General features: G+C 37.2%; 1 protein-coding gene across 2 annotated transcripts in view; it reads right to left on the bottom strand.

Moving 5' to 3' along the window:
* Window positions 1–19,465, bottom strand: part of LOC124361403 — a 36,387-nt gene extending 16,922 nt beyond the window's left edge. The window contains exons 1-3 of one of the 2 annotated variants that reach the window (XM_046815453.1): window positions 19,264–19,465; window positions 18,676–18,782; window positions 17,840–17,984 (exon numbers count right to left, since the gene is read on the bottom strand). In XM_046815453.1, coding sequence (XP_046671409.1) covers window positions 17,885–17,984; window positions 18,676–18,782; window positions 19,264–19,380 — 324 coding nt within the window. In that variant the 5' untranslated portion in view covers window positions 19,381–19,465 and the 3' untranslated portion in view covers window positions 17,840–17,884. Of the gene's footprint in view, window positions 1–17,839; window positions 17,985–18,675; window positions 18,817–19,263 lie in introns of those variants that run through there. The other variant, XR_006922300.1, reaches the window with a different exon arrangement.
* Between the last annotated feature and the right edge of the window lie 566 nt (window positions 19,466–20,031).

The raw sequence follows: 20,031 nt of genomic DNA, 5'->3' as shown, positions 1-20,031 counted from the left end.
GATTGTCGATCAGTGAACAAGAAAGTCTGATGATGGCAAGTGTATTGCCTCTGGTATGGAATCGCAGGTACGGATGTTGTCAGACACAGGCTCCGGATGTCGTTCTATTCGGGGCTTCGTGATTTTCGGATCAGTGAACGAGAAGTAGGATGATGGGGGTCAAGTGTATTGCTTGTATGGTAATCGGAGGTACAGATGTTGTCCAGACACAGGCTCCCGGATGTCGTCTATTTCGGGGCTCGTGACTTGTCGATCAGTGAACGAGAAGTAGGATGATGGCAAGTGTATTGCCTCTGGTATGGAAATCGGAGGTACGGATGTTGTCCAGATACAGGCTCCCGGTTGTCGTCTATTTCGGGAGGGGCTCGTGATTTGTTCGATCTGGTGATACGGAAGAAGTTAGGATGATGGCAAGTGTATTGCTCTGGTATGAAATCGGAGGTACGGATTGTTGTCCAAGAAACTAGGCTCCCGGAAGTGTCTATTTCGGGGGCTGTGATTGTCCTGATCAGTGAACGAGAAAGTAGGATTGACTTGGCAAGTGTATTGCCTCTGGTATGGAAATCGCAGGGTACGGATGTATGTCCATACACAGGCTCCCGGTATGTGTCTATTTCGGGGCTTGTGATTGTCCGATTCAGTGAACAAGAAGTATGTTGATGGCAAGTGTATTGCCTCTAGGTATGATATCGCAGGTACGGTATGTTGTCCAGACTCCAGGCTTACCGGATGTCGTCTATTTCGGGGCTCTGTGATTGTCGATCAGTTGAACGAGAAGTAGCGATGAATGGCAAGTGTATTGCCTCTGGTATGGAAAATTCGCAGGTTACGGATGTTGTCCATACACAGGCTCCCGGATGTCGTCTATTGCGGGGCTTGTGGAGTGTCGATCAGTGAACAAGAAGTATGATGATGCAAGTGTGATTGCCTTAATATGGAAATCCGCCTGGTAAGGATGTTGTACGACACAGGCTCCGGGATGGTCAGCCTATTTCGGGGCTCGTGATTGACGATTCATGTGAACGAGAAGTAGGATGATGGCCAAGTGAATTGCCTCATGGTATGGATATCGTAGGTCAGAAGTGTTGTCAAGACACAGGCTTCCGGGATTGTCATCTTATTTCGGGGGCTTTGATTGTCGATCAGTGAACAAGAAGTATGATGCATGGCAAGTGTATTTGCCTCTGGTATGGAAATCGCAGGTAATACGGTATGTTGTCCAGGACACAGGCTCCCGGATGTCGTCTATTTCGGGGCTCGTGATTTTCGGATCAGTGAACGAGGGATGAAGGATGATGGCAAGTGTATTGCCATCTGGTATGGAAATCGGAGGTACAGGATGTTGTCCAGGACACAGGACTCCCGGATGTCGTCTATTTCGGGGCTCGTGATTTTCGATTCAAGTGAACGAGAAGTAGGATGATGGCAAGTGTATTGCCTCTGGTATGGAATATCGGACGGCTACGGCTGGGATGTTGTCCATAGTTAACGGCTCCCGGATGTCAGACTAATCGGGGTCGTGATTTTTTCGATCAAGTGAACGAGAAGTAGGGGATGATGGCAAGTCAAAAAGTGTATTGCCTATGGTATGGAAAAATCGCAGGTACGGGTGTTGGTCATACAAACAGGCTCCCGGATGTCGGTCTATTTCGGGGCTAGTGAATGTCGATCATTGTGAACTAGAGTATGATGATGGAAAGTGTCTTGCTCTAATATGGAAAATCGCAGGTACGGATGTTGTCCAGACAAGGCTCCCGGATGGTCGCCTATTTCGGGGCTCGTGATTGTCGATCAGTGAACGGAAGTAGGATGATGCAAGTTGATTGCCTCTGGTATGGAAATCGTAGGTCCGAAATGGTTGTCCACAGACACAGCGGCTCCGGATGTCATCTATTTCGCGGGCTTGTGATTGTCGATCAGTGATACAAGAAGTATGATGATGGCAAGTGTATTGCTTGGTATGAAATCGCAGGTAGGATGTTGTCCAGGACACAGGCTCCCGGAACGGATGTCGTCTATTTCGGGGCGTGATTTTCGATCAGGTGAACGAGAAGTAGGATGATGGCAAGTGAATTTCCTCTGGTATGGAAATCGGACGGTACGTGTTGTCCAGACCAGGCCTCCCGGATGTCGTCTATTTCGGGGCTCGTGATTGTCGATCAGAGAACGAGAAGTAGGATGATGGGGCAAAGTGTATTGCCTCTGGTATGGAAATCTGGAGGTACGGATGTTGTCCAGATACAGGCGATCCCGGATGTCGTCTATTTCGGGGCTTCGTGATTTTCTATCAGAGAACGAGAAGTTGGATGATGGCAAGTGTATTGCCTCTTGCGTATAGGAAATCGGAGGTACAGTTGTTTGTCCAGACACATGGCTCCCGGATTGTGTCTATTTCGGGGCTCGTGATTGTCGATCAGTGAACGGAGAAGTAGGATGATGGCAAGTGTATTGCCTCTGGTATGGGAATTGCGGAGCGTACGGATGTTGTCCAGACACAGCTCCCGGATGTCGTCTATTTCGGGCTCGTGATTGTCGATCAGGTGAACAGGAGAAGTGGATGATGGCAAGTGGTATTTGCCTATGGTATGGAAATTCGGAGGTACGGATGTTGTCCAGGATTCAAGCCGCCTCCCGGATAGTCGTTCCTATTTCGGGGGCTCGTGATTGTCGATCAGTGAACGAGAAGTCGGATGATTGGAAAGTGTATTGCCTGCTGGTATGGAAATCGGAGGTACGGATGTAGTCCTAGACAACAGGCTCCCGGATGTGGTTCGTCTATTTCGTGGGATCGTGATTGTCGATCAGTTGAACGAGAAGTAAGGATGATGGCATGTGTAATGCCTATGTATGGAAATTAGCAGGTACGGATGTTGTCCTTCACAGGTCCCGTATGTCGTCTATTTCGGGGCTTGTGATTGTCGATCAGTGATCAAGAAGTATGGATGATGGCAAAGTGTATTGCCTCTGGTATGGAAAATCGCAGGTAACGGATGTAGTCAGGAACACAGGCTCACGGATGTCGTCTATTCGGGGATCGTGATTGTCGATCAGTGAACGAGAAGTAGGATGATAGCTCAAGTGATTGCCTCTGTATGGAAATCGGGAGTCCGATGTTGTCCAGACAATGGCTCCCGGATGTCGTTATTTCGGGCTTGTGATGTGTCGATCAGTGAACAAGAAGAGTCATGAATTGATGGCAAGTGTATTGCCTCTGGTATGGAATCGCAGGTTACGGTTGTTGTCCAGACATCAGGCTCCGGATGTCGTCTATTTCGGGGCTCGTGATTTTCGATCAGTGAACGAGAAGTAGGATGATGGCAAGTGTAGTTGCTTCTGGTATGGAAATCGGAGGTTTACGGATGTTGTCCAGTACAAGGCTCCCGGATGTCGTCTATTTCGGGCTCGTGATTGTCGATCAGTGAACAAGAAGTATGATGATGGCAAGTGTATTGCCTCTGGTATGGAAATCGCAGGTACGGATGTTGTCCAGACACAGGCTCCCGGATGTCATCTATTTCGGGGCTTGTGATTGTCGATCAGTGAACAAGAAGTATGATGATGGCAAGTGTATTGCCTCTGGTATGGAAATCGCAGGTACGGATGTTGTCCAGACACAGGCTCCCGGATGTCGTCTATTTCGGGGCTCGTGATTTTCGATCAGTGAACGAGAAGTAGGATGATGGCAAGTGTATTGCCTCTGGTATGGAAATCGGAGGTACAGATGTTGTCCAGACACAGGCTCCCGGATGTCGTCTATTTCGGGGCTCGTGATTGTCGATCAGTGAACGAGAAGTAGGATGATGGCAAGTGTATTGCCTCTGGTATGGAAATCGGAGGTACGGATGTTGTCCAGACACAGGCTCCCGGATGTCGTCTATTTCGGGGCTCGTGATTGTCGATCAGTGAACGAGAAGTAGGATGATGGCAAGTGTATTGCCTCTGGTATGGAAATCGGAGGTACGGATGTTGTCCAGACACAGGCTCCCGGATGTCGTCTATTTCGGGGCTCGTGATTGTCGATCAGTGAACGAGAAGTAGGATGATGGCAAGTGTATTGCCTCTGGTATGGAAATCGGACGTCCGAATGTTGTCCAGACACAGGCTCCCGGATGTCATCTATTTCGGGGCTTATGATTGTCGATCAGTGAACAAGAAGTATGATGATGGCAAGTGTATTGCCTCTGGTATGGAAATCGGAGGTACGGATGTTGTCCAGACACAGGCTCCCGGATGTCGTCTATTTCGGGGCTTGTGATTGTCGATCAGTGAACAAGAAGTATGATGATGGCAAGTGTATTGCCTCTGGTATGGAAATCGCAGGTACGGATGTTGTCCATACACAGGCTCCCGGATGTCGTCTATTTCGGGGCTTGTGATTGTCGATCAGTGAACAAGAAGTATGATGATGGCAAGTGTATTGCCTCTGGTATGGAAATCGCAGGTACGGATGTTGTCCAGACACAGGCTCCCGGATGTCGTCTATTTCGGGGCTCGTGATTGTCGATCAGTGAACGAGAAGTAGGATGATGGCAAGTGTATTGCCTCTGGTATGGAAATCGGAGGTCCGAATGTTGTCCAGACACAGGCTCCCGGATGTCATCTATTTCGGGGCTTGTGATTGTCGATCAGTGAACAAGAAGTATGATGATGGCAAGTGTATTGCCTCTGGTATGGAAATCGCAGGTACGGATGTTGTCCAGACACAGGCTCCCGGATGTCGTCTATTTCGGGGCTCGTGATTTTCGATCAGTGAACGAGAAGTAGGATGATGGCAAGTGTATTGCCTCTGGTATGGAAATCGGAGGTACGGATGTTGTCCAGACACAGGCTCCCGGATGTCGTCTATTTCGGGGCTTGTGATTGTCGATCAGTGAACAAGAAGTATGATGATGGCAAGTGTATTGCCTCTGGTATGGAAATCGCAGGTACGGATGTTGTCCAGACACAGGCTCCCGGATGTCGTCTATTTCGGGGCCCGTGATTGTCGATCAGTGAACGAGAAGTAGGATGATGGCAAGTGTATTGCCTCTCGTATGGAAATCGGAGGTACGGATGTTGTCCAGACACAGGCTCCCGGATGTCGTCTATTTCGGGGCTCGTGATTGTCGATCAGTGAACGAGAAGTAGGATGATGGCAAGTGTATTGCCTCTGGTATGGAAATCGGAGGTACGGATGTTGTCCAGACACAGGCTCCCGGATGTCGTCTATTTCGGGGCTCGTGATTGTCGATCAGTGAACGAGAAGTAGGATGATGGCAAGTGTATTGCCTCTGGTATGGAAATCGGAGGTACGGATGTTGTCCATACACAGGCTCCCGGATGTCGTCTATTTCGGGGCTTGTGATTGTCGATCAGTGAACAAGAAGTATGATGATGGCAAGTGTATTGCCTCTGGTATGGAAATCGCAGGTACGGATGTTGTCTAGACACAGGCTCCCGGATGTCGTCTATTTCGGGGCTTGTGATTGTCGATCAGTGAACAAGAAGTATGATGATGGCAAGTGTATTGCCTCTGGTATGGAAATCGCAGGTACGGATGTTGTCTAGACACAGGCTCCCGGATGTCGTCTATTTCGGGGCTCGTGATTGTCGATCAGTGAACGAGAAGTAGGATGATGGCAAGTGTATTGCCTCTGTTATGCAAATCGCAGGTACGGATGTTGTCCAGACACAGGCTCCCGGATGTCGTCTATTTCGGGGCTCGTGATTGTCGTTCAGTGAACGAGAAGTAGGATGATGGCAAGTGTATTGCCTCTGGTATGGAAATCGGAGGTACGGATGTTGTCCAGACACAGGCTCCCGGATGTCGTCTATTTCGGGGCTTGTGATTGTCGATCAGTGAACAAGAAGTATGACGATGGCAAGTGTATTGCCTCTGGTATGGAAATCGCAGGTACGGATGTTGTCCAGACACAGGCTCCCGGATGTCGTCTATTTCGGGGCCCGTGATTGTCGATCAGTGAACGAGAAGTAGGATGATGGCAAGTGTATTGCCTCTGGTATGGAAATCGGAGGTACGGATGTTGTCCAGACACAGGCTCCCGGATGTCGTCTATTTCGGGCCTCGTGATTGTCGATCAGTGAACGAGAAGTAGGATGATGGCAAGTGTATTGCCTCTGTTATGCCAATCGCAGGTACGGATGTTGTCCATACACAGGCTCCCGGATGTCGTCTATTTCGGGGCTCGTGATTGTCTATCCGGTGATAAGAAACAGGCGAGTAGATAACTACACAATGGCCCAATCATACAAATAAAAAAAACATTGACATTGAGGCTTTGAAAAGAGGAATCTAAAAAGGATTTTATTAATGAAAATCAATTATCTTGGAAATATGGAAAGGGATAATCAAGCGATGAAATATTTCCTTAATATGATTTACCAGCAATAGGTCTAGAAACGATTTATGATCAGAACTTAATTATATTCCTTATTAAAGCTGCATTTAAAATGAAAGAGACAGGTCACATACCATTATTTCTTGTTAAATTCTAAATTCAAATTCTTTATTTTTCACTGCTACAGTACAGCTTTGATCGCCACTTATAGAGCAGTACAAATAACTAATGTACTAAAAAGAATTAAACATTCAATCATTGCAGCAAAAGATTATATGATAAATTAAACATTGAAAAGACTAAATAGTTGAATAAAAAAGTTAACGAGTATTCGTATGATGGTCAATTAGTAAAAGCTTTTTACAACAGTTTTACAAACATTCAAAGGCAAGTCAAGCTGATTAAATTTTAATTTGACAATCATTTAAAAAAAAAACAATAATAATCCCAAATAATCAAAACAAAGCATATATGCTCTTCCTAGCGATCATTTGTTACGTAAAGTACATTGAATGTGATTACACATAGAGACATATAGTGACTGCGGCAAAGAGATACACTCGACCACGCTGTCACTGTTAATACTGGTCTAATGTGGGGTTTAATATGTCACGGTCGCTGAACTGGGCCTCGAGAGTGGCTTATAAATAGTGACAAGTACGGAGTTACTCACTTTTTCCCCATTTTTGTAGTAATTTGTACCAGTAGCCCAACTATAAATGAAGCTTAATAAATTAAATTATATTGCATTTCTCAGTATTCAAAACCATACATATTTGTTTTGTTCCATTAATGATAAAATTCAATTTAAGATATATTACAAGTTTTATAACTACGTTTTAATACAAATTTTGATTCCTCGGAGTACATCTTTTTCCCGCCTTAATAAATTCGGTAATTAGTTATTCGTAGTAAAAATATTGCTTTATGTTTTCTATTTCAAAATCAAGTTAACGTTTATAAATTAGCTCTCTAATATTTATTAAAACATTAAACAAGGTAATAAAAGAGTTGAGCAAATTTTTAGGCGCCATGGCTTTTAAATGTGTTAATATACACACAGGCCTTCAAAACTACTTTGTGGAGAACGAGTTTGCCTCTTACCTACACGCCCCGTACTGAAGAGGCCCTACTTGATATCTGTAGGTGATATCCTGTCACACCTAACCAATGAAAGGATGTTTCATACTACTACATAAACTTCCCTATTCACATTTTCTCAACACTTCCAACGTAATTGGCTGAGCTTTAGAGAAGCCTCTCACCCGTGTGGCTGGAAAGTCGTATTTCTGTATATCTTTCTATATCAATGTCCGCAAAATATTTAAAACCCGATTTGCCTAAATATTTTAAATTGTGCAGGAAGCTTTATTTCTTCATGAGGAACACTGAGTTCGGTGATGGTGTTTGTCACTCCTTGGGATTTGGCTGAGCGTCAGCGAATATTTTACATTTATCTTATGGGTAACTGTGATGGTAACGAGAAAATAGTGCAACAAATAAGTGTATAAGCAAACTCAATACACCCATACCAGATTCAATCATGTAATATATTATCTCAACATAAAACATCATTGTTTAGTAATTTTTTGTGTAGTCGTTTATTATTTAAACACGTATGTGAAATCTAATTCAACGAAAAAAAAAAATCTGAATGCGTCATATAACAAGATATGTTAAGAAAGACTTTACATTTGGCGTTAAACTTAATTTCTAGAAGCATGAGCTTTATGATCCATCACGTTCTTGTTAATTTCTTTTTTGTTTGATTGCCTCCCCGTCTATCTATCTGCTTGACATCCTGAGAATGAGATGAGCTATGCATGTGACATTTGCATACAACCTCCGAGAAGCATGTTGTGTGGCGTACTTCTACATTGTTATAATATGAGTTGTATTCTTGTGATATTCATCCATCGTTACAAGGTTTGGTTATATCCCTACAATCCTTCTGTATATTAGGTTCTGTGGCCAAATCCTACTCTTGAGATATTCCTGTTGTAGAGAATATTCCAGGATAGTGTCATATTTTAGGTAGTGATGTGTAATTTTCTGTAATGTAGCAAATAAATAAGTACAAGTTTAACAAATATAACGCATGGAAATAAAACTTATTTATGATAAATAATAATAGCTTCAAAGAAAATTACAAAACATATCCTTTACCTCAAAAATAAATGGTTTGTATACTAGAATTAAGAATAAGTTATTGCATCCATAAAGTCCATAACAAAATATAGTTGTGCTTAGTATACTTTTAAATCTTTCTTGATCTTCTAGACGTAGAGCATTTCGCTATTATAGTACCAGAAAGAATTATAGTAGTTATATTAAGTAAATTAAATCCACTTGTATACCCTGCGTGACTATTTCTTTAAGTAATATTTTCCAAACAAATTAACAGTGACAAATATTGTAATTTTTCACTAGCCTAACTGCTGTGCCTTGTCAAACTTTTGTACTTATTATTTATTAGTTTTGGAATTAAGAGATACTGGTTATTACAATTATGTGTACTGTATATCAAACACAAGTCTTTGTAACAACACGAAATGTCACTTAGAGAACTAAGATGGAATGAAAGTCCTATTGTTTGCTTTATGATGTCAAAGTAATTAATCAAACCCTGAGCCAATCCTCACTCCTACCCCTTCAACTGATAAGCCTTATTCAATTACTCCTTTCATTGTTATAACACTATGTACTCTTGTAATGTCACGGTGGTTCGTTTTTAATTTGAATTATTTTAATACTTCTTTATTTTTAAATCAAAATATGCATTGTCATTTATATGGCATACTTGATTCTGGTAAGAATTTCCATTGCATCTTCAGCCTTTCGTGAATATTCCTAAGATTTATCGATTAATTAATCAAGTAGTATGAATCATTCAAGTTTCTATTGTAACATTTGTTACATCATATATCTAACTAATTCAGTGAAAGTTTAATTAAATATGATACAACTAGCTGTTTCCCTTGGCTCCGCACGCTTTTGGTAAGCTTCGCCCTTGTATGAACATCTCTGGTGAATTATACTTCCAACGCTGATGTACAGTTTACCTTCTTGCCACGATCAAGAAAATCTGTCAAAAGTTTATAGCCATTGTACACGTGCATTTACTATATTATAAAGTGGTCTAACACTCAAGCTTTAAGTTCAACCAGAAATTTATTTTAAAGACAAACATACATCAAAGCTTGGCACCTTTAAATAGTGTTTGGCTATTTAATACACGTAACTGTCTCGTAATTGCAGTTTATAATGTGCAGGCGCTTCGATAAATTTTATATTTTGCAGCGCCGCCTAGTGGTGAATTACATCAATGGGCATAGCATATAAACGTTCTGTATGCAAAAATACATATACATAACAATTTTCATAATGATCGGTTTTCAAAACGTTGCAGACAGACAAACATTCATAATATATAAATATATATATAATCCTATTTTATTCATAAATGAAAGTTAGAAACCTATTCATCCTTCTTCTGTTTAAGTATAATAATAAGGAAAAGTCAATAGCTTTAATAAAATAATATTTATTTTTATTTTATATAAAAAAATGTACAAATGTGTTCCAATAGTCACTATTAGTAATGGTAATATTTGTACATAAAACTTTTTTCATTTTTTGCAGCTTCAGAATTCATTCACGTACACTTACAATACATTACCTTCATTCACAATATATGTCTATGTCAGAACCGTATTCAATTTCCAATGTGGCCCAGCGGCCTTTCATGAACTCCCCAACGGAACAGAGCGCATTGTACGCCAACAGGAGGTTAAGAAGATCTTTATACTGTTTCAAATTGTTGGTCTGTTTGACTCCATCAGATATTCTATTGATCAGCTTGACACCATCTTGCGACAGTGTGTGATCAAAAGCCTCAGTCCTGTGTTGTTGGATTCGCAAGTTGTCCGTGCCTCTTGTTCTGTACTGGTTTACTGTACATATCACTGCAGAGCACACTTCGATTGACAATACACAGCCACCTCGTAGATATACAGAGAGAAAAGCCAGCAATCCAAGCTCTCTGAATGCGTCTTTACACGATTGTCTCTAGTACATTTTTAAAATTATTCTGACGGCTTTTTTTAAGTTTAAACACTCGTTAAAACTGTGCTTAACACAGCTGCTCGAGAAGTTCAGTACGCTAAGTTTGGATGAACTAAGGCTTCTGGTTAAGCAAATTAATTACAAATCTATAATTGATTGTTAATTATAAGTAAATATTGAATAAATGACTGCTTAGTCGAAAAATGCTCTTATAACGATTAATTATCAAAACAATTTTAATAGTCAAGTAATAACGGATCATAACATAACAAAGTAGTGTTAAATTCCAAACATTAAAGTAGTAACATTGGAATTAATTTAAAGTTGAGGAAGGTATATTCCGAAAGTGTTTCACCTCTTATTGCTCGATAACTATCAGCTCTGTCCACTCTCAAGGATTTCAGATTTTATAAATAACTTCTCTGGATTTCTGTAAGTCGGCTTCTTGTAAATTCTGACGGATTGTATCGCAGATATGTTATTTCTATCCTGTTTTAGATTTATAAATATTTACAATTTTCATTTATAAATTTATGAAGACCTTTTGAATGGAATATTTTTATTATTCTGCCTTTTATTTAGGATAACTTATAACTTTCAACGAAGGTACAATGATAGTACAATGATAGTACAATTATAGTACAATGATAGTACAACGCGGTGTAATGCAATTTTCCTTTGTTTAAATAATCAACACAGCTGGCTACAATGAACTTAGCCATAATGGTCATGCCAAATAAATAAACTTCTAGTTGGCTGAACTTAACTGAATAACGCCTGTGTTTATTAAATTAACTTTTGTATAATGGGACAGTTACTAAATTTACCGCAAAGCTCTCTATTTGTCCCATTTACTTCGTATCGATCCAGTACATGTTTCTCTCGGAGATTGTAACTCGTATATAAATAATCAGCACATCCGAATACAATGAAAATAGGAATTAATGGTGGAATTAATTAATAGACTTGCAGTTGACTGAATTTGATCATTTACTAACCGTCTGTATTTATTAAACTAAATTTTGTGGCTAGGGACAATTACTGACTTTACCACTAAACAATCGATTTCCTCTGCTTATGGCGTATCGATTCAATAAATGTTTGTGTTTAGTAATAAAATTGCACTCTAAATGTTGTACAAAAACCATTTCAATGCAGTTAGAAGTTATGGCACAGAGTTTATTTACAGTAAAGTTCAATAGACAATTAAATCAAGTATTGAATATTCACATTTTCAATAGACAATATAGTTTAGGATTTTCACGCACGAATACATTATATCATGAATATAATGTTACTTAAAGTTACTTATAAAATCTGCTCATTTTCTCCTCTCACTTACATTCACAATGAGACGAAAATGCGAACAATACAACAATATAGTAATACTTTCCTGAATAAAAACGTCGACTTGGTTCCTTAATATATGGTATACCAGATATTTACCTGAAGCTTCTCAAGCAGTTTCCAAGACTATAACAAGAACATTGCAATCAAACCGTTTACTTGTATCAAGTACACTTATGAGGTTGATATGTAATCACTCTTAGTGCTGGAGAGTTTGACACATTTAGGGTAAGTAAACAAAAGGTGTATGAGTGATTATGGGGATACCCAACACTTTTGTTTAAGCCAAACAAAACTGGAGTGCGACTGAGATTGAGACCATGACCGTGTATAGATATCTATGTGCATCTCTGATGTAGGACAGAACGAACTATAATATTTTAAAACTTTGCAAGATCTGTCAAAAATCCAATTATTGCGGGGATTTGGATTAGTTGTTTTATGTGTCCGTTCTGAGGTAAGATCCCATAATAACCATAAATATGAGGTGTGAGTTTCATTAGAACATCCTCAAGGCTTGTTAACATCTTCCACTGTGTGAGGCACTGACATCTGAGAAAACATATTCAAAAAGTTGGAATTTTAATGAATAATATGCTTTGTAAATTATGTAACGAGCATCGTAATGAAAGTACTGGATACCCGATAAAGCGAAATTTGTGCCTGCTTTGGTATTCTAGCCAAGATAGAAAATTTTCATTGAAAGAGCAAAAAAGACCTGATCCATCGATGTCTGCATTCCCTTGCACTAAATTGTAAACGAAGTTACGAATTCAACTCTAATTATTGATAATTTACATTTAGAAATGTAAACTCATGTTTGTTAATTGTTATTACTGTATTAAAGAATTTACTATTCAGGCCATTCTTAAACCATTTATTTTTTCTAATTGTACACAACTTATGTTTCATTATTTTATAATAATTTTTATATAATCCTTGCGGTTATTTCGTGCTTATTTGCACCACCAAAACAATAGGCTAAGAAAAAGGAGACCTTTTGTACTGCCGACCTCAAGATTCGATTAAATTTCAGTTTCAGTCCATAAGATTAGTACATTGAACCGTACGTCACTGATCCACCTGGAACCTTAAAAACCACAAGAATGTACACTAAAATAACTCAAACAACCTAACTCTTCGTCATCAGAGAGCTTTCAAATCTTTCAGGTCCCTGTTCTTGGGTCTTCTTATACTCTAGGAGTTCTAAGCCTGTAGGAGCTCCAGACATAAGCCAAGTATCAGGCACTGAGAACATTCGGAAAATGAGAGTTTCCAACCCAAGAAACCTCACAATCTCTAGACGCCCTTATCTCTGAGAGCTAAAGACCTCTGGCAGCTGCTGTCCTTCGACAGTTTTAAAACTATGTATCTGATGTATCTTCTAGTCTATGTGAACATCCGGCTTGTGAGAATACTCTCCATTTTGAAGCTCCAGAATCATTAAAGCCTTGTAGTTCCTGGCCTTCAAATTCTCTTAGACTCAGGATTTCCCAGCATCTAGGGCTCGCAGTTTTAAGCTGGTAACCTCTGGCAGGTTACCATCTTAGGGCATCCCAGCTTCTGGCTTTTATCAGATTCTGCCAACCAGGGCTTTATGTCAACTCTCAACTTGTAGAAGATCTCAGACTCTAGAACCTACCAGCCTCTGACAGCTTTCTGTGTCTATCAGGCCTTGGCTTCTTGTAAATCTCACTCTGTAGCTCCTCCTGGCCTCTTAGAGCTATACCTTGCTATCTTTCACAAAATAAAGCGTAAAGAGTAAAATTTAACATATATTAGATTTAATCTTACGGTTCCACATTCCTGCCACAAAACCACTGAACAAACATTACGTTTAACATTTTTTATATCAAACTTTCCTGCAACAATTTAAAAAATACATCGAACCACAAGAAGGTTATAGTAAGTTATACACAAATCGATTTTGGCCTGAGAACTCCATGTGTCTCTATACTCCATATTGAGGCAACATGTATGAAATAGAATGTCCATTCCAATATTGTTCCAAATCGATCCATCCGCAAAGTGTATGTAGCAGTTGGCTATAAAAAGGACTCAACTCTGTAGCTCCACTCCATTCGGTCTGATTTGATCCCAACATTGTTCTTAATCATGCCGTTCCCTTAATCAACGTCCCTATTGTTTCGAAAAGATATGTTAAAAATTACTACTGTAATCGTGATGATATATAGATGAGTATTATTACACATTGCAATAGCTATATTAGAAATCTCCATAAAATATCAGCATTATCTCCTTTAATTATCCCTTATTATGCATTTAGACCCCTCCACAAATTACTACTGGCAGCGCGCCGTGGTGTGGGACTTCCAATCATGTATCATTACGGTTAATCTCTCATTGCTGAGTCTGCCTCGGTCCACTTCGACACTGATTACAGATTTCGAGCTGAGTGCGTTAATTAAGCATAGTTGAGTGAATCTAACTGAGTTAACCCTCATGCATATTAAATCAAAAAGCCTGTGATTGTTTTATTGCTTACATCCTTAAGACTTTGTACTGGTTACAACTTTAACATAACAATACTTTTTCTATCCATCATATCTTAAGGTATCCATATATTTCAATGCAGAATTTCTATGGTTATCAAGAGCTAACGAATTACACTGTTCGATAAGTTTTAAACATATTTTTCTTTTGGGAAAAAGTATAGGTAAAGGGGTACATTTTATTTTGCCAGGATAAGAATCTCTGTATAACACTTAACCTGACCGGATAGATTTATATTCAAAACATATTTAATGAACTTATATGCACTTATAACGATTTTATTTTAAGATTAAAAATTGTGTCTCGTAGATGTATTTTAACAATTTCAAGGTTTATTAAAACATTCTTTGTTGAGGAAGGTGGGTAAAATAATACATCATTCCACTTTTAAACTTAACACTGTGGTTCTGTAATATTTACTTTGTATTTGAATCAAATTTGACTTAATTAGACAAACTAGGACAAGATTAGTATCAGAAGAAACAATATTTTTTAAATTCATGCAATTATTTTCTATTAGTTTATGTCCAGTTTGATGTTTTTATTTTAAATATAATACAATACTACGTATCCCTTTATATGAAGCAAAGCGCACATTTTGATAGTCGCCCAGTTATTATAAACATTTATTGTTTGTTATTAAATATTATTTTTAATACAATAACTTCCCACAAATAAAGAAACTATCAATCACTTGACTTAAACTCTGTTGTATTTATTCTGTTCATATTACAACTCTCCTGCAGTTGTAAACATTCTTATTTACTAATTTTTAATTTATTCCAAACTTATCCTAATTTTCTTTATTCCATTAACTCAATACCTCAAATACATTGAATGTAACTTTTTTAGGATGTTTAAAGTAAATAATAACCTTAAAACCTAAACATTATCTATACCCATATTTTATATAATTTTATAACAATTTTACAGATGTGTTAATATAATTATTTAATCATTACTATTTTCTTCAATAGATCTATAATCTTTGGCATTTGTGATTTTCGGAGTTTCTTTTACTATTTAGTCTTGTATATTACTTTTATTTAGTTTTATCTCCAGTTACAACCATATTTGATTGATTTGTTACACAATATTTCGTTAACTCTAAAAAGCAATGTTTGTTACATTATTAGCTCATATATTTTCTTGATGATTTTAAAATTATGTCCCTTAAATTTGAAAAATCAATAATACACTTTACAAGTTATTGTTGTCTGTAAATGAAATAATTTAATGTAACACAATTCTGAATTTTCATTTCTAAATTAAATTTTACCCTTACTTTTCGCTAAAGACTTTAGTTTAATGTGTTTTATGTAAACAAATCATGAGCACGAATGCAGAATGAAACAAAAAAGCAAGAACCACTGTGCGTTAACTTTCCTCTCCCATCACAATTCATTCTATGTTTTATAACTTTTGCATTACGATAACAGAAGGTGTTAATTTTCGTTTTCAACTCAGAGATATTCAACTTAGGTAAAACTGGGTCTTGTATGATTTATTATTTATGTTTTGTAGTACCGATTATTTATTGTTTTCTAAGCGATACTATCAACCTTGATACCTATGTTTATTTTGATTTAGCGTGACATAAACAACTATGTTATTAAATATTAATTGTTGCTATGCAGAATAATCATATGAATTCCCACTTTAAAAAGTATTTTCGCGTACTCTGTGTTGAGCAATTTGATCATAGGCATTAATTAATTACGTTAAAAATTAAATCAAAAATATATCTACTCTTACTCTTTGTAATTGAATATCACTTTGGAATGTTTTATATGGGAGGGCAACTAACCGACACGTTAAGGGAACTTTTGAAATTTCGAATTTTCTTACATCACTGCCATTTTTGCTAGCTAATAAAATATCTGCATTGCTTAAGGAGAACACTTTCTATAAGACAGCAATCGGCCTCGCAAAACCAAGATAATGTTAGTCACAAATTTACAGCTGCTTGTACCAAGCTTCACTGCCGCATTGCAATGTTTCATTCACTTCAGCGATTAATAAAAATAACAACATTAAAGTTAACATTCTTCATCTCAAGCAATACGTTATTTACTGAATATTTTTTAAGTATCTACCACTGTAAAACTCCAAAAGAAATATGCTCTTGTTTTTTTTTTTTTAACTAACATTAATATAATGTTCATTGGAATGATAAATAATAATGTTCTAATTTTATTAGCTAAAAATAAAGAAATAATCACTACAAATAGCATAGCATAATTTTATTTTGTTTCTAAAACAATGGTTTAACACTGATTTTACTAACTTTCAGTTCAGTAAAAAAATCAAAGCATCCACTGATCCGCAGTTGCTATTTAATCTATTTTAGGAACTTGAATTCTTTCCAATAGTTATGACCAAGTTATGTGCTCTTTTTTGGAAGTTCTATCAAAAATATTCTTTCTAAACTTTACTTTTTATACATTGAATTTCATTTTCATTTTCATAGTATGATGACAATTTTTGAGAACATACGCCTCTTCCAAATCCAAATAAATTCTAACGTATTACAATTAAAACTAATACCTCAACACATCGATACACTTTCTTTAATCAAGTGCACGATAACTTGTAACACAGACCCATCCCAGACTTGTTTCCAGACTTTTTAACGTACACGAACAAAAGACAAGTACACCATTATTATAGATCGTACACTGTACTCGTTAGATATTAAAATAATTATTATCATACACTATTAATAGTTTTATCTCGAAGTGTGTATGCGTGTAATAAATATATAATAACAAACCACGCGTTCGTGGAAATCGTTATTTCCTACAGTTTATGCAAATAAATGATTTCTGGTTTCTAAGAAAAAGCATACGGTTTATTTTGTCTCTAATTATACTAAATCTAAACTAGTGTTGTAAATGGATAATAGAATTGTAATTATTGTAATTAAACTGTAATAACTATAACATATCTATTATAATGTTTGAATTTATTATATTCGGGTTTCAAGCAATTAAATCTACTTTCAGGAATTAAAAAGAAAATACTGATCCCATATTTTTTAAACTTTGCATTTATTTTATATTAAAACAAACTAGGTAGCAGAACTTATCACAATGTACGACACCTTAACACAATCACAATACTGCGAGCCTGAGATAACAATGTAACCCACATTTTGATTCACGTAATACCACAAACCAGACGGGACACAAATTTTTCTATTTAAAAGACAAATTTCCTCACCATATTTGGGTTTCCCTCTCAAACTTCATAACATTATATGAATACATTAACATGAATTGTTTGTATTGCGTTAATCAACATTGTTGATTAAATTCTGCCGATATATTACCATGAAAATGATATAGTATGTTTATTAATAGTGCTTAACTCCAATTTACTCCTTTTAACTTTTCATAAAATATAAAATATTATTTTAAAAGTAATTTTCTCTAAACTGTCTTAGTCACACAAAATTTATTCGCATTGAAATATACCTCGACATTCATTGTGTTTATTACATTTCATTTACAGAGAGAAAATAAAGACGCCATATACAAGTAAATATGAACACATTTTATTAAAAAAGATAAGTATAAATACAAATTAAAAACAGGTAAAGGTCACGTGGTCGAGTGACGTCAGATGTCCAAGATGGAGTCCTGCTCCAGAGGAGATAAGTTATCAGCAGATACTGGCCCCGGTAGAGAGTCGTCCAGGATTTCTCTTAAGTCGTCAAACCTGCACAAGCAACTTTATTGATGGATCTTTCTTTAATTGAAGCTATAACTTATATAAAACTATATAAAAAGAAGCAAGTTATTTCTTTACACGTTAGAGAGCCTACGATGAATTAATACATAAAACTTGTTTTTTATAAAAAGGTTCACAATTATGACATCTAATAGTAAAGAAATATATAAGATCATGTTTTACAACGTGGCTATTAATCGTATTGGAGTTTAAAGTAACAGAAGTAACAGTGCCTATCTCTACCATTCCAGCTATCTAAAATTATTTGAATGACTCTTTAAAGAGGTTTCATTTTGAATGTATGCTCTATAACGTTTCAATGTGTCATAATTACTTTGATTTTATATAAAAATATTCTTTAATCTAGTATTGTAATTTAGAATTAAAAGAAAAGAAATTGACAAAATATCACTAAATTTCTAAATCATTAATTATATTAAAAGCTAAAAAATTAACCCACAGTTGGTGCGAATAAATTAAGTGAAAATGTATACCTGCGAAAAGTAACGAGTATTTTCAAGAAATTGTATTTAATGAATAATAGATTTTTATCTAGTCGGTAGTTCAATTGTTGGTATAACGTTACACTATGTTGCTTCGAAGATCTATGCAAATCATACCAAATCAGAGGCTGACTAAGAAAGCAAGTTTAAACAGACAATAGTAATGTTAAGCAAACCTGTCTTCCTGACTTGGTGTCTGACTGAGTAAAAGTCTACCAGAGTGTCTTCTATGAAAGTGACTGCGGCATGTGAGGTACAGGTAACACACAGCCAGGATAAGCAGCTGGATACATGAAAAAAAGGACCAGGATCACTTACTGTACCACATACAGCAGGAAGCATCAATTTTTGCTAAGCAACTGCTTGTATTGTCATATTTAGGCCTCTTATAAGGCCGTATTTAAAACTGCTGTAAAATATATGCTGTAAAATATATGGTGTGCTATCGCTCAGTTGGTTAATATGTGCGAGTTCCTTGTTCATAGGCACTTCAACATTTATTTTAAGACAATTAGAAGAAGTTCATACCTATCAGCGTTTTTTAGATTAACATCATGACAGAATTTCCTCCTCATTTCCACTCATCATTACCTATCATTCCCATTAGAAATAAATCCTCCCCGAGATCGTGAATTTACAGTTTTAGTTCGTCCCTTGATAAAAAAGGGAAATAAAGTGGTTACCACCATAATGGCATAATATGTTACAAAGTCACACGTTTTAATGACAAGCAAAATGTCAGGTTTGTCAGAAGAGCGATGTACCTGCGACGATGGAGAGCCAGTGCCTGTGAGGTGTGAGGAAGAGTACAACGGCGATGGCGGTGTACAGGATCGCTTCCACAGTCCACACCAGAGGAACACGTCCCAACAACTGTACATCAGGTTGTCTTCGTTCCTGGAGACATACAGCAGACCTTCAGTTCACTAGCAGGTTCCTTACCTTAGAAGTTACCTTTAGGTTTTATTCTCTGTTGTACAAGTTGGGGTTTAGTAGTATAAGAATCATATAAATACTGTTTTAACATTAAATTTTCATCACTAATCAGGACGGTAATGATTTGTTAGAATTTAAAATCATTTGAAAGTAAGAAAGGATATTTTTGACGGCTTTAAGTTATTTTGTACTCCTTCAGTTCACTAGTATATTCCTTACCTTAGAATTTACCTTTAGATTATGTTGTACAAGTTAGGGTTTCGTTGTATAAGAAACGTATGAATACTTTTCTAACATCAAATCTTCAACAATAATGTGGACGGTAATAATTTTTGGAATTTTAAATCATTCGAAAGTAATGTAAGAAAGGATACTTGTCCCTAAATTTTTGATGGCTTTAAATTTGTTTTTTCTCTTAGGACAAGAAGCTTAGAAAATTGCACCTAGTCCTATAAGGACATTTGCGCTGTTTCCGGAGTGACAGGATATTCTAGATGGGTAAGATTTGGGGGTAGGGACCGCCTCCTGTCGAGATTCACGAGGAAAACTTTAGGGCACTAATCTCAAGTCATGTCCCTTCGGAAGAAGAAAAAGCC

This window comes from Homalodisca vitripennis, chromosome 4, assembly GCF_021130785.1.
Source record: "Homalodisca vitripennis isolate AUS2020 chromosome 4, UT_GWSS_2.1, whole genome shotgun sequence".
NCBI classification, from domain to species: domain Eukaryota; kingdom Metazoa; phylum Arthropoda; class Insecta; order Hemiptera; family Cicadellidae; genus Homalodisca; species Homalodisca vitripennis.
This window is presented reverse-complemented; position numbering and strand designations above follow the sequence as displayed.